This window comes from Lepidochelys kempii, chromosome 14 (assembly GCF_965140285.1).
Source record: "Lepidochelys kempii isolate rLepKem1 chromosome 14, rLepKem1.hap1, whole genome shotgun sequence".
NCBI classification, from domain to species: Eukaryota; Metazoa; Chordata; order Testudines; family Cheloniidae; genus Lepidochelys; species Lepidochelys kempii.
In genome coordinates this window covers 37,000,268-37,013,517 of record NC_136393.1, presented here as the reverse complement: position 1 = coordinate 37,013,517, position 13,250 = coordinate 37,000,268, and the positions used below count along the sequence as shown (strand labels likewise).

General features: G+C 39.8%; 1 protein-coding gene across 1 annotated transcript; it reads left to right on the top strand.

Annotated features, from left to right (window-relative positions):
* Nucleotides 1–3,712: 3,712 nt before the first annotated feature.
* LOC140897482 (olfactory receptor 6B1-like) lies at nt 3,713–4,534 on the top strand. The gene has a single exon (XM_073310212.2). The coding sequence runs from the start codon at nt 3,713–3,715 to the stop codon at nt 4,532–4,534; it is 822 nt and encodes a 273-aa protein (XP_073166313.1).
* Nucleotides 4,535–13,250: the final 8,716 nt, after the last annotated feature.

Below are 13,250 nucleotides of genomic sequence, written 5' to 3'. Positions count from 1 at the left end.
GGGGTTGGGAGTAACCCAATAGAATGTGATTCTTTTGTTTTAATAACCTTTTATCACAAAGTCCAGTTTATCTGGTTGGTAAGAATGGCTGGAGATCCTAGGGGACTGTCTGTGGCTCCATGGTAATACTAATATAGTGATCCAGGAGTTCACATTTTTTCCTGGCTTGGTGAAATCTAATTATAGAATAAATCACCAGTTTGGGGTGTCAGCCCTGTGTTCTGACTGTCTGACCTGCGATTGGCACTCATGGTTGTGAGCCGTTCCAGACAGCGTGACAGCAATGACTGAGGAGGAATGGTCTAGGTGGTCTGGACGCTAACCTGGAACCTGAGAGACCCAGCTCAGCTACCTGTTTTGCCATGGGTTTCCTGTGTGATCTTGGGCACGTCATTCTGTCTGGACAACGGTTCCCATCTATAACATGTGTAAGCAGAATCAGAACGAGTTACACTCTGACATCTGGTGGTGAGGTGTGGCAAGTTGTGGAAAAAAACTTCATGGGCTGATCTCATTTGCTTAGGCACACCCACCCCGCCTAGAATGAGGCCATAGCTGCCCAAATGGTCACTTTGGCTGCTGTGGGATCCCCAGTGTCTCTGTTATTGGGACAGGAAGAATAAATTGTTATTACCCTGATTATGGGAATCAAGGACAGTGGAACTGCACTTGGCCTTTTGTTATGATGGAGGGATTCACCATCAACTAAGTAGCACTCGCTAGGCAAGGGACATGGGTTCCAAAACTCTGTGAATTGAGAGAGGCTGGGGATAAGTATTAATTCTTGGTGGCATGGGCCCCCTGGTGAGGGCCTTACAGGCTAATTGCACTTCCTCCTCTCTCTACTATGGAATATCCGAGCTAATTTTGATTCGCTTAGGAGTCTAGTTACAGGCTGCTGAGCTGAATTCACTTTGGGCTAATGATGCACCAGCACTGAGGCTCCTCTACAACAAGCTGAAATCACAAAAGAGCGGAGCGTCTGGTGGAGCAGAGCAGTTTGCGGGACGGCGAGCGGAGCGTCTGGTGGAGAAGAGCAGTTTGTTGGATGCCTAGAGCAGCCCATGGGGTGGCTGGCAGAGCGGAGCCCTATGGAGAGGTGGGACCATCAGCTTTGGACCATGTAAGGTTCCCCTTAACCCACCCCACCCCATCTCCACCCAGGTTGGGAGGTAAAACTGTGGAGGTAAACTTTTGAACTCTGGGGCTGCCCTGACCGGGGACAGAGACTTTTGGGGCATTGGACTTTTGGGACTTTGGGTGATTTTGGGTTGCTGGACTCAAGAACTAAAGGGAAAGGACACGCCCCAATTTGCTTGGGGTGGGTTATGAATCCTGGTTGGTGGTGTTTCCCCAACATAATGCCACATTGTTTCTCTCTGTTATTAGAAGGCTTTTTGTTACACTCAGACTATGTGCTTATGAGAGGGGAAGTATTGCCTCTTGGAGGCACCCAGCGGGGGTGGTATATATTTGTCCCAGGTCACTGGGTGGGGGCTCGAGCCGGTTTTGCATTGTGTTATTGGAATGGAACCCCTAGATACTGAACCCGGCCCTTGTTGCTGCCAACTCTGACAGGCAGAAGGGTTACACATGGATATAATAGTACTGCCCTGCCTTGTAGGGTTGGGGGGAGGATAAATATATTAAAGAGTCAGTGGTTAAAACAGAGGTGGTTGGAAACTTTGTTTGCTCATGAAAATGTTGTGGTTTTTTTGTCAAAGAAAATCCCCAACATTTCTCAAAAGTGATTTTTTTTGTCTGAAAACTGTCAAAAAATTAAATTAAATTAAATTAAAAATACATTTTTCAGCCAAAACTATTTGTTTTCCCAGTTTTCATTTCTTTAAGTGAAAAACAGAAAATGTTCAAGGAAAGTGAAGACTTTCTGTGAAAATTTTGTTTGGTGAACCCTGCAATTTATACATTAGAAAACATCGTGATGGAATGTTTGGTGAACCCTGCACTTTATACATTGGAATGCGGTCATGGCAGCCATATGGACACTTTAGATAGACAGAGCAGTGAATAATGGGACTTTTTTTCCCTGATCATCTATAGAGTTGAGTTATGACAGTTCCTTCCATTCGAGGATATCATGAGGCCGATGTCATTCTCAGATTAAATTCATCCATGGGCACCATTTAATTTGGTGCCGGAACGGGAACTGAGTTCTTCTGAGCTGGCCTCTGGGCATATGGAATAAGATATATTTCATGTTCAGCACTGGATGAGTTGATTTTTCACCTGCTGTGAAGCACCAAGTATTGGCTGTTGCTCAGAGCCACCAAGTATGGCAGTGGCAAAACCAAAAACCAAGTCCCATGAGAGCTGGGTGCATAATACCTTGGAGGACCTGGGCCTGGAACAAGTTCTGAATTCCTATCTACTGCACGAACTTCCTTAGACTCCCTTGAAAATAAAAGCCCAAATATGGAATTTTTTGCACCATTCTGGAGTCCTTTCAGGATGCAGAATAAAAGTGACATTTGAAAATGTGGCTCAAAATAATTCTTGCAAATTTTGTTTTAAAATTAACAAGACAGCAAATACAAACGTTGAAGGACTCCTGAAATGAGCTGGCCTTGGCATGGGAGGAAATGATTCATTGTAGGCATTACCTTTGAATGGACTAAAATCTCACTGTCTGAGCAGCTGCAGGAAGACAGCAGCTTTAGATTTTTATCCCAGGTTCAGCGGTAAGTCCTTATTAATGTTCACTTCCAAACAGACACATGCACAAAATAATATTTGCCCAGAAATACACAATGATGTACACGTAGAAACACACACATAGTAATCCACATTCACAACACAGATGTAGTCACACAATATTTTTCACGAATAAACACACAATACTGTGTGTTCACAAACACAACAATAATGCACACTTGAACGCCAGAAGAAGCACTGACAACAGACACAAAAGTTACACAATATTTTTCGTAATAAACACATGATATTGTACATTCTCAAGGACACACACAGGAATAGAAAACTCACATACACATTGATTTCACTACTTTGACCAATTACTCAAGTCACGAGGCTTCCATCACTTACCTGGGGACATTATCCCATAATGTGTAACACTCCTTGGAATTATTAACTGAAATTAATTCTAATGTTGTCTGCATTCATTATTATCCCATCATTATTACCTTGAACAACAGCATCAATAAACAAGCAAATTAATTTCTCCTTCTTTTTAATAATTATTTCATAAATATAAGAAAGAAAGAAAGAAAGAAAGAAAGAAAGAAAGAAAGAAAGAAAGAAAGAAAGAAAGAAAGAAAGAAAGAAAGAAAGATGCCCAAATCCCATGGAGCTGGGCACCTGACTCCCTTAGCCAGCACTGAAATTCCAAGCCTTAAGTGTAAAAACTTGCTCTCATTAAAATCAGTGGCAAAATTTCCCTTTAGTGGGTGCAGAATGTGTTAGGGCAACACAATTTTTTAGGTGTGTAACCACCTGGGAAAGGTGGAGTTTGAAAAGTATAGAATCTAGTTGATGACACTGCATTGCCAGTTAACTTTATATTTTTCAAATTATATTGCAGAATTTGTTTTACTTAATTTGGGTACTTCCCATGGAAACGACAGAACAGGGAAATCAAACATTCATCATGTAATTCAGCCTCCTGGGATTTGGCAATCTCCAGAAGCTGCACTTTCTTCTCTTCCTGCTGTTTCTAGTGATCTACATTGTGACCATGGTTGGGAACGTCCTTACTGTTGCATTAGTTGTGGCTGATCAGCACCTTCACACCCCCATGTACTTCTTCCTGGGGAACTTGTCCTGCTTGGAGACCTGCTACACCTCCGTCCTCCTGCCCAGGATGCTGGCCAATTTCCTGATTGGGAACAGAACTGTTTCATACAATGGCTGCCTTGTGCATTTTTTTTTCTTTGGTTACTTGGTAGGTACAGAATGTTGTCTCTTATCTGTGATGTCTTATGATTGTTATTTGGCAATATGTAAACCACTGCATTATGCATCCCTTATGAATGGCAGGTTTTACTTCCAACTAGCAGCTGGCTGTTGGATCATCGGACTTCTAGCTACTTCCTTCTTCTTCTTCTTGATTATGCAGTTAACTTTCCGCAGCCCCAACAAAAGTGAGCATTTCTTTTGCCACTACACCCCAGTGATAGACCTCTCCTGCAGTGACACTTGCACAATGAAACTTGTGGCTTCAGTCCTGGCCTTCATATTCACCCTACCTCCATTTTTACTGACTGTGACATCCTATGTTTTTATTATCTCCAACATCATGAGAATCCTTTCCACTACCAACAGAAAAAAAGCATGCTCCTCTCACCTCATTGTGGTGACAGTCTTCTACAGGACTCTAACTATTGCTTATATGTTACCAAGAATCAACACCCTTAGAGACCTAAACAAAGTGATCTCTGTTTTCTACACGGTCATGACTCCACTGATCAATCCCCTCATATACAGTCTGAGAAACAGAGAGGTAAAAGAAGCCCTGAGAAAAGCTGTCAGTAGGCTTATGACTTTGAAAAGAATTTGAATAACCCTACACTATTTGGTTAGGATAGGAGCTATCATGAATTAGAGAAGTAGAATCTGGGTGATCCCTTTCTCTGGTCCTTTGGCTAATCCCAGAAGAAAAGGAGAGCTAGGGATGCTGTACTGAACTATTTATTCAATATATTGCACCTCTTTTTCTCTCTGTTAACTGTCCCAACACAAGACCATGATTTTCAAAATTATTCCAAACAAGATTTATGAATAATCTATTCTTAGGCATGGAAGGATTAGATTTTTATCGGTAAATGTCAATAAACATCGATTTCACCATATACACACACGCCGATGAAAAAATATTTCCATTGATAATAATCAAAATTTACAGATAGGCAAAGTAAGAAAAACACTGTTGAGAAATTATTAGAGCTTGATTTAAGGATATTTACTTTTTCTATTTTGACTTGATGTTGACAATTTGGGTTTTAACAGTTATTAAGCTTTAACTTTTTGCATCTCAACATCTACTGTCATTAAACAATCATTGTCTGACCTCCCCACACACATTGTCTGACCCACATCCATAATTTCCTACCACTGTGAAAATTTAAATAAATAAAAATGGGAAAAATGCTTGGAACACACAATTTTTTGCAACTATGAAAATTTAAATTGATAAAAATATTTTTAAAAAGGTTCAAAATAAGCAACAATATTATCTATCAAAATTACCAAAAATAAAAATTGAATTTGCCAAGCCTACCCATCTTTCATGTTATATATATGGTCTTAAAATACATGATTATGTATCTCTCTAGTAGATAATCCTAATTACTATAACTAGCTGCTACTGACTGGCAGCTAATGGAGATGAGAGACAGGGTGGGTGAGATAATATCTTTTATTGGACCAACTTCTGTTAGTGAGAGAGACAAGCTTTTGAGCTTACACAGAGCTTCCTGGGACCAACACAGCTGTAACAACACTGGATACAGATAATGGAGTAGCTCTTTCAGAAGAACTAATACAGTTTGGTTTGGTGCGGTGGGGTATTTGGTCCCAAAGACAGGAGATTCTCTGCCTTCTGATAACTATGCAATCTGTATGTATATACTCATTACATACAATGAGTAGATGAAGTAGACAATAGAGTCATTCCTGACTGGATAGATGATAATGAGGAGGAAGGGTGAAAAGGAAGAAGGAGGTAAGGAGGAAGAAGAGAAAGTCAGAAGAAGAAACATCTTCTAGCAGCACCTGAATCAAAGAGTTTGTGTATTTTGTGGCCATTTTATTTTTGTTTCAGGCACTTAGATACTGTTATGATACTTGGAGTACAAATGTGAGACTGCATCGGTAGATAGATAGATAGGTAGATAGATAGATAGATTATATGAACAGGCTCACATATGTTATAAAGAAAAAATGGCTTTGTCAGCTGTATTAATAGATTTTTCTCTAGCTTCTTCTTCTTTCAGTATGCTCCAATTTTGCTGCAATAATATTGAGTCTTCCAGTAAGGTTGTTCTTCTGTAATATAAAATAAATGATTTTTTTTTCATTAGAGCTATATATACTTGAAAATGATTGTGCTGACATTCACTAAATGTTTTACAATAAAAAAGAAAAGAAAAGATTATTGGTATGAACTGACACAATTTAATCTGTGGCAATGTTTAATGCAAGACAATGGACCAAGAGCCTCAGCTGGTATAAATTAATGTAACTCCTTTGAATCGGTCACGTACAACAATTTACATGAGCTGAGGGTCTGACCAACAAATTATAATTTCCCTACTAATTTGCAAACACTGGCAGAGATTTTAAAAGCCACCTGAGGGATTTAAAAAAAAAAACTAGTAACTTCAAAAATCTCAGCATTCGCATCCCATTTCCAGGTCCTTATTCAGGTTTATTCCTTGCTGAGTTACACAGATTCCCACTGAAGGCTATGGGGCAATATTGAGGGCCTCATTCAGATTTTGCTGAGTCCTTACTGAGGCAAAGGTCTTGGTTGCGATTTTCAGCTTAACACCAAGATTTTCATAAGTGAATGGTGATTCTGAGTGCCTCATTTTTGGAGTGTCCAATCTGAGATGTGATCAAGGTGCTTTATTTTCAGAGAGTCCCAAACCTCTGGAAATTGGGAACCTTGAAGATGTTTCAAGTTGGTCATGAAAAACTGACCACCCAAATCCACTAACAATTAGGAGGCTGACAGTGAAAGTCTGTGGGAGTCAAGCATCTATATGCCTTTAAAAATCAGGCCCCTAGTCCCTTAGATATTCAGTGGCACTTTGGTTCCTAAGTCACTTGAGCACAGCTCAAAATTCCACCCCACATAACTAAACAAGGACTTCGAGGTTTGGCCCAAATGCAGTATGTCTCCAGAAAACTTTCATTGAGTACGCACAATTCCTACTGAGGGAAAATGACAGACTCTTCACATCATACCACAACTGCGGGATTGAAGCCATGCTACTTTCAGTAAATATCACCTTCACAACAGTGAAGGGTATGTCTACACTGCAAAAAACAAAACAAATGCTGCAACCCCAAAGAAAAGAAAAGAAGAACATCTGCATGGCACATCCCGCAAAGGAAATGCCCATCTTTTCCACCAGCATGTTGTCCAGCATCTTTGGGATGATGACTGACATGTAGCAGACCTCCAAGCAGGACAAGTGAGTAAGGAAGAAATACATGAGGGTCTGAAGGGTGTGATTGGCATTTATTATCATAATAATCAGGGTGTTCGCCATCAAGGTGAGGATATAGAGAGACAACAACACTGTGAAGAGCAAAAGATGGAGGTCATGAAACTCGGAAAATCCTAGGAGTATGAATCCGCTCACAGCAGTATGGTTCTCTAGTGACATTATATCATCTATCTATCTATCTATCTATCTATCTATCTATCTATCTATCTATCTATCTATCTATCTATCTATCTATTCAGTATGACAGTTGCACTGCAGTATCTATCTGCTTATATGGCCCCCATGATTATTGTATCCTAGAATTATCAAGTGTTCTAATTCTATCATGCCTGTTTATTAATAATATCCATTTATATGTAATAAACTGCCTTAATTCATATGACCATGTCTTCTTCCAGTAAATGTCTCCAGCTGATAGTGCAGCCTGCTACAGGGTTAATGGACTTACTCCTTTACCATAAATTGTAGGGCTTTGGATTTTGGTCCTAAATGAGAATATTTTGTGTCTCCTATTAACAATGGTGTCTCTATCTAAGTGCAATGATTCATTGCACAAAATATGTGGGTGTCTGAAAAATACACTGCAGTGATTTTCAGTTTACCAGATGATATTGTGTAGGATGGGTAAAGAAGGAAGAAATGACCAGCAGGAACAAAAGGAGAAGAAGATAAGTAAATAAGTAGCAGCAGCTAAAGCAAAGGGAGATTTTGTGGCAACTCTTAATTTTGTTTAGTGCACCTAGACAAGATGTTAATAGTTGCATTACAAATACTATGAATGCTGGACAGATAGATAGAATATAAACAGTATCGAGGATTTCTAGATGTCGCTCTCTATATATAGATAATCTGAACAGATCGACAAATGTTCTAAAGAACACTTCACATTGTCAGCCATGTTATCAGATGTTGCTGACTTTTCATCCTCTTCCCCTTCAATGCTCTTCAATGTTGAACCATTAATATCTTTCTTCAGCCTCTCAAATAAGTGTTTGAGTCTGTAGAATAAAAGAAATAAATGTTTGCATTTTTGTTTTTCGTTAAACAGCAGTGACTTACATTTTTGACACGCACAAACTCAGCAATGGTTTAGGGAGGGGAAAAAAAGATACTGGTCTAGATCTTCCAGTGGTGTAAATCAACCATAGCATCACTGATGTCAATGGGCCAGATCCCTAGCTGGTGTAAATCAACCATAGCATCACTGATGTCAATGGGCCAGATCTCCAGCTAGTGTAAATGAATATAGCTCTATTGATGTCAATGGGACAGACTCCCAGCTGGTGTAAATCAGCACAGCTTCAGTGAAATCAGTGAAAATCCTATAATTGGGATTTTCAAAGAAGCCTAAGGGAGTTAGTTTCCCACATCCCCTTTTACTATAATGGGGGTTATGTGCCTACCTCAATTAATAACTTTTTAGAATCCTATTCTGTGAACACAAAGGTGAGATGCTCTTACCCTTACTCACATGGAGCAGCCACCTTACTTTCAATGTGAGTCAAGGTGGCACAATCTCATCCTAATTAATCAAGACCCACATCACCAGTGTGAGGTAGAGATGGTGAGCTTTATTCTCTCCATTATACAGACAGACTAAGGTGCTCAGACGAATTAGCAAATTGAATTATGTATTTATTTATGTATATAGCAAATAACTTATGTATTTCCCTAAGAATACATAAGTTAGCGATAGAGAAAAGAACCCAGGAACCCTGACTCCCATTAGCCTTCTCTCACCACTACTCGCTCCAATGGTCTTTTACATTTATTTCTCATTCTTTCAACCTTTCATCAAAACACTGAGGATGGGGTTTTCAACATAGACTAGAGGATTTGGATGCACAGATCCTAATAATTGTGTATCTAAATCTCCTAGGCAGCTTTGGAAATCACAGGCTATAACCTTAATTGGCCTAATTAGATAACCTCTGTGTCACATTCTGTTTTAAGAGATAGTGGTGGAAATAAGGAGTAACTCCATTTAAATTAATGGAATCACACAGGTGCAAATCTGGATTAACTAGGAGGAGAATCAGTTACTATCAGTTCATCTGCCATTTTGTTGCCCAGCCACCCAGTTTTGTGAGATCTCTTTTTGAGTCTTCACATCTCCTTTGGACTTAACTCTCTTGAGTAGTTTTGTATCATCTGCAAAATTTGCCACCTCACTGTTTACCCCTTTTTCCAGATCATTTATGAATATGTTGACCAGCACTGATCCCAGTACAGACCCCTGGGGGACACCACTATTTACCTCTCTCCATTCTGAAAACATTTATTCCTACTCTTTGTTTCCTATCTTTTAACCAGTTACTGACCCATGAGAGAACCATCCCTCTTATCCCATGACAACTTACTTTGCTTAAGAGCCTTTGGGGAGGGACCTCGTCAAAGGCTTTCTGAAAATCTAAGTACACTATATCCACTGGATCACCCTTGTCCACATGCTTGTTGACCCCCGCAAAGAATTCTAATAGATTGGTGAGACATAATTTCCTTTTACAAAAGTTGTGTTGACTTTTCCCCAACAAATTGTGTTTATCTATGTGTCTGATAATTCTGTTCTTTATTAAAGTTTCAATCAATTTGCCTGGTACTGAAGTTAGGCTTACCAGCCTGTAATTGCTGGGATCGGCTCTGGAGCCTTTTTAAAAAATTGGCTTCACATTAGCTATCCTCAGGTCATCTGGTACAGAAGCTGATTTAAATGATAGGTTACTTACCCTAGTTAGTACTTCTTCAATTTCATATCTGAGTCCCTTCAGAACTCTTGGGTGAATACCATCTGGTCCCAGTGGCTTATTATTGTTTAATTTATCAATTTGTTCCAAAACCTCCCTAAATGACACCTCAATCTGGGACAGTTCCTCAGATTTGTCACCTAAAAAAAATGGCTCAGGTTTGGGAGCCTCCCCCCTCACATCCTCAGCCTTGAAGACCAATGCAAAGAATTAATTTAGTTTCTCCACAATGGCCTTATCGTCCTTGAGTGATCCTTTTGCATCTCGAACGTACAGTGGCCCCACTGGTTATTTAGCAGGCTTCCAGCTTCTGATGTACTTAAAATTTTTTTTGCTGTTACTTTTTGAGTCTTTGGCTAGCTGTCCTTCAAATTCTTTTTTGGCCTTCCCAATTATATTTTACACTTCACTTGCCAGAGATTATGCTCCTTTCTCTTTTCCTCAGTAGGATTTAACTTCCACTTTTTAAAGGATGCCTTTTTGTCTCTGCTTCTTTTACTTTGTTGTTTAGCCACGGTGGCACTTTTTTTCGTCCTCTTACTATGTTTTTTAATTTGGGGTGTACATTTAATTTGAGCCTCTATTATGGCGCCTTTAAAAAGTTTCCATGCAGTTTGCAGGGATTTCACCTTTTAACTTATGTTTAATTAACTTCCTCATTTTTGTGTAGTTCCTCTTTTTGAAATTAAATACTACCATGGTGGGCTGCTGTGGTGTTTACCCCACTCCTCCAGAGATGTTAAATTTTAATATGTTATTGTCACTATTACCAAGCAGTTCAGCTATATTCACCTCTTGGGCCAGATCCTGTGCTTCACTAAGGACTAAATCAAGAATTGCCTCTCCTCTTGTGGGTTCCAGGAGTAACTGCTCCAAGAAGAAGTCATTTAAGGTGTCAAGAAACTTTATCTCTGCACCCCGTTCTGAGGTGACATGTACCCAGTCAATATGGAGATAGTTGAAGTCCCTCATTATTATTGAGTTTTTTATTTGTATAGCCTCTCTAATCTCCCTGAGCATTTCACAGTCACTATCACCATCCTGGTCAGGTGGTCAGTAATATATTCAGACTGCTATATTCTTATTATTTAAGCATGGAATTTCTATCCGTAGAGATTCTATGGTACAGTTTGGTTCATTTAAGCTTTTTACTTCATTTGACTCTATGCTTTCTTTCACATATAGTGCCACTCCCCCACCAACACAACCTGTTCTGTCCTTCCAATATATTTTGTACCCTGGTACTACTGTGTCCCATTGATTATCCTCATTCCACTAAGTTTCTGTGATGCCTATTAGATCAATATCCTCATTTAATACAAGGCACTCAAGTTCACCCATCTTATTATTTAGACTTCTAGCATTTGTATATAAGCACTTTAAAATCGTCACTTTTTAGCTGTCTGCCATTATGTGATGTAATTGAATAGCACTTTTTTCATTTGACTGTTTCTCATCAGATCCTACTGGTATTTTATCATCTTCCATCCTCTCCTCCTTACTAGGATGTAAAGAATCTGCATTAATAGATCCTCCTCTAAGGGATGTCTCTGTCCGAACCACTTGCTCCTCCACACCTGTTGGTTTTCCCCCAGCCCTTAGTTTAAAAACTGCTCTACGACCTTTTTGATTTTACATGCCAGCAATCTGGTTCTGTTTGGTTTAGGTGGAGCCCATCCTTCCTTTATAGGATCCCCCTTTCCCAAAACGTTCCCCAGTTCCTAATAAATCTGAACCCCTCCTCCCTACACCATCATCTCATCCATGCATTGAGACCCTGCAGTTCTGCCTGTCTAACTGGCCCTCCACCTGGAACTGGAAGCATTTCAGAGAATATTACCATGGAGGTTCTGGACTCCAATCTTTTAGCAGCCTAAATTTGGCCTCCAGTACCTTTCTCCTATCCTTCCCTATGTCATTGCTACCTATATGTCCCTCTTAGCCTCTCTTCTTTTGATGAAATATGTCCAATTCCTTCAACCTTTCCTCAAAGGACATGACTTCTAAACCTCTTGTTTTTGTTGCTGTCCTCTGGGCTTTCTCTAATTTGTGCACCCCTTTCTTAAAGTGTGGAGCCCTGAACTGGACACTATACTCTAGCTAAGGCCTCACCAATGCTTATTAGAGAAGGACACTTATTTCCTGTGTCTTACATAGGACACTCCAGTTAATACATCCCAGAATGACATTTGTCTTTTTCACAACTGCATCACATTGTTGGTTCATGTTGCATTTGTGGTCCACTAAACACCCCAGATACTTTTCTGCAGTATTGCTGCTTAGCCAATTATTTCCTGATTTGAATTTGTGCATTTGATTTTTCCTTCCTAACTGTAGTACTTTGAACGTCTGTTTATTGAATTTCATGTTATTGATTTCAGACCAATTCTCCAATTTTTCAAGATAATTTTGAACTATAATCCTAGGCTCTGAAGTGCTAGCAATCTCTCTCAGCTTGGTGTCATCCACAAATTTTATAAGTGTACTCTCCACTCCATTATCCAAACTGTTTATGAAAACATTGAGTAGCACCAGACCTAGGACAGATCACTGTGATATATCCTTCTAGTCTGACAGTGAACCATTGAATTCAATGGGGCTGGGATTTCACCTTTAGTTATTGTATAGCACTTTCACCCATGGATCTTAATGATATTTAATTCATTTGAAAAACATTTTATCTACATTATATAGATCAGGATACTACTGTGACATACCAGGGTACAATCCAGATGAATAAGTAGTTGTGTCACCCCTGCCTTCTAACCTAGGGTGCCCTTTACAAAGGTTTGCTGCTATAGCCTCCAGCCTGGACTGCTCACAAATGGCCTCCAGCATGCAAGTCACTCCCACCTACGTTTGTGTGTGTGCTGCAGCCAGCCAGCCACACCTTGGCTCTGACCAGCCTTGATTAAACTGCAGGATGACCCCAACACGCCCCAGTCTTAGATTTTTCCCCAGAAATGTATGTCCTCTACTGCCCAGCCCCCTCCTGGACAATGCAAGTTCATATAAAGTCTGCTAATTCTTTAATAGAAATAATATACACTGAACTTGCTGCACCAGATGGAGTTTCCCAGACACTTTTGAAGGGCTTTTGTTGCTACTGGATGTTTATCTTTGGGCAAAAGGAAGGATAATTAGCACCTGCAGTGCTGAGAACTGCCTATGAGCACCTTCAGCTCCCATTGATTACTGGTTTTGGCTGTATTGAGAAATTTGCAGTTCTCGTCCATGTCAATAGTAGTAGTGTGTCCAATGTGGATTCCTTACACTGGCTCTAAACCATTGGTAT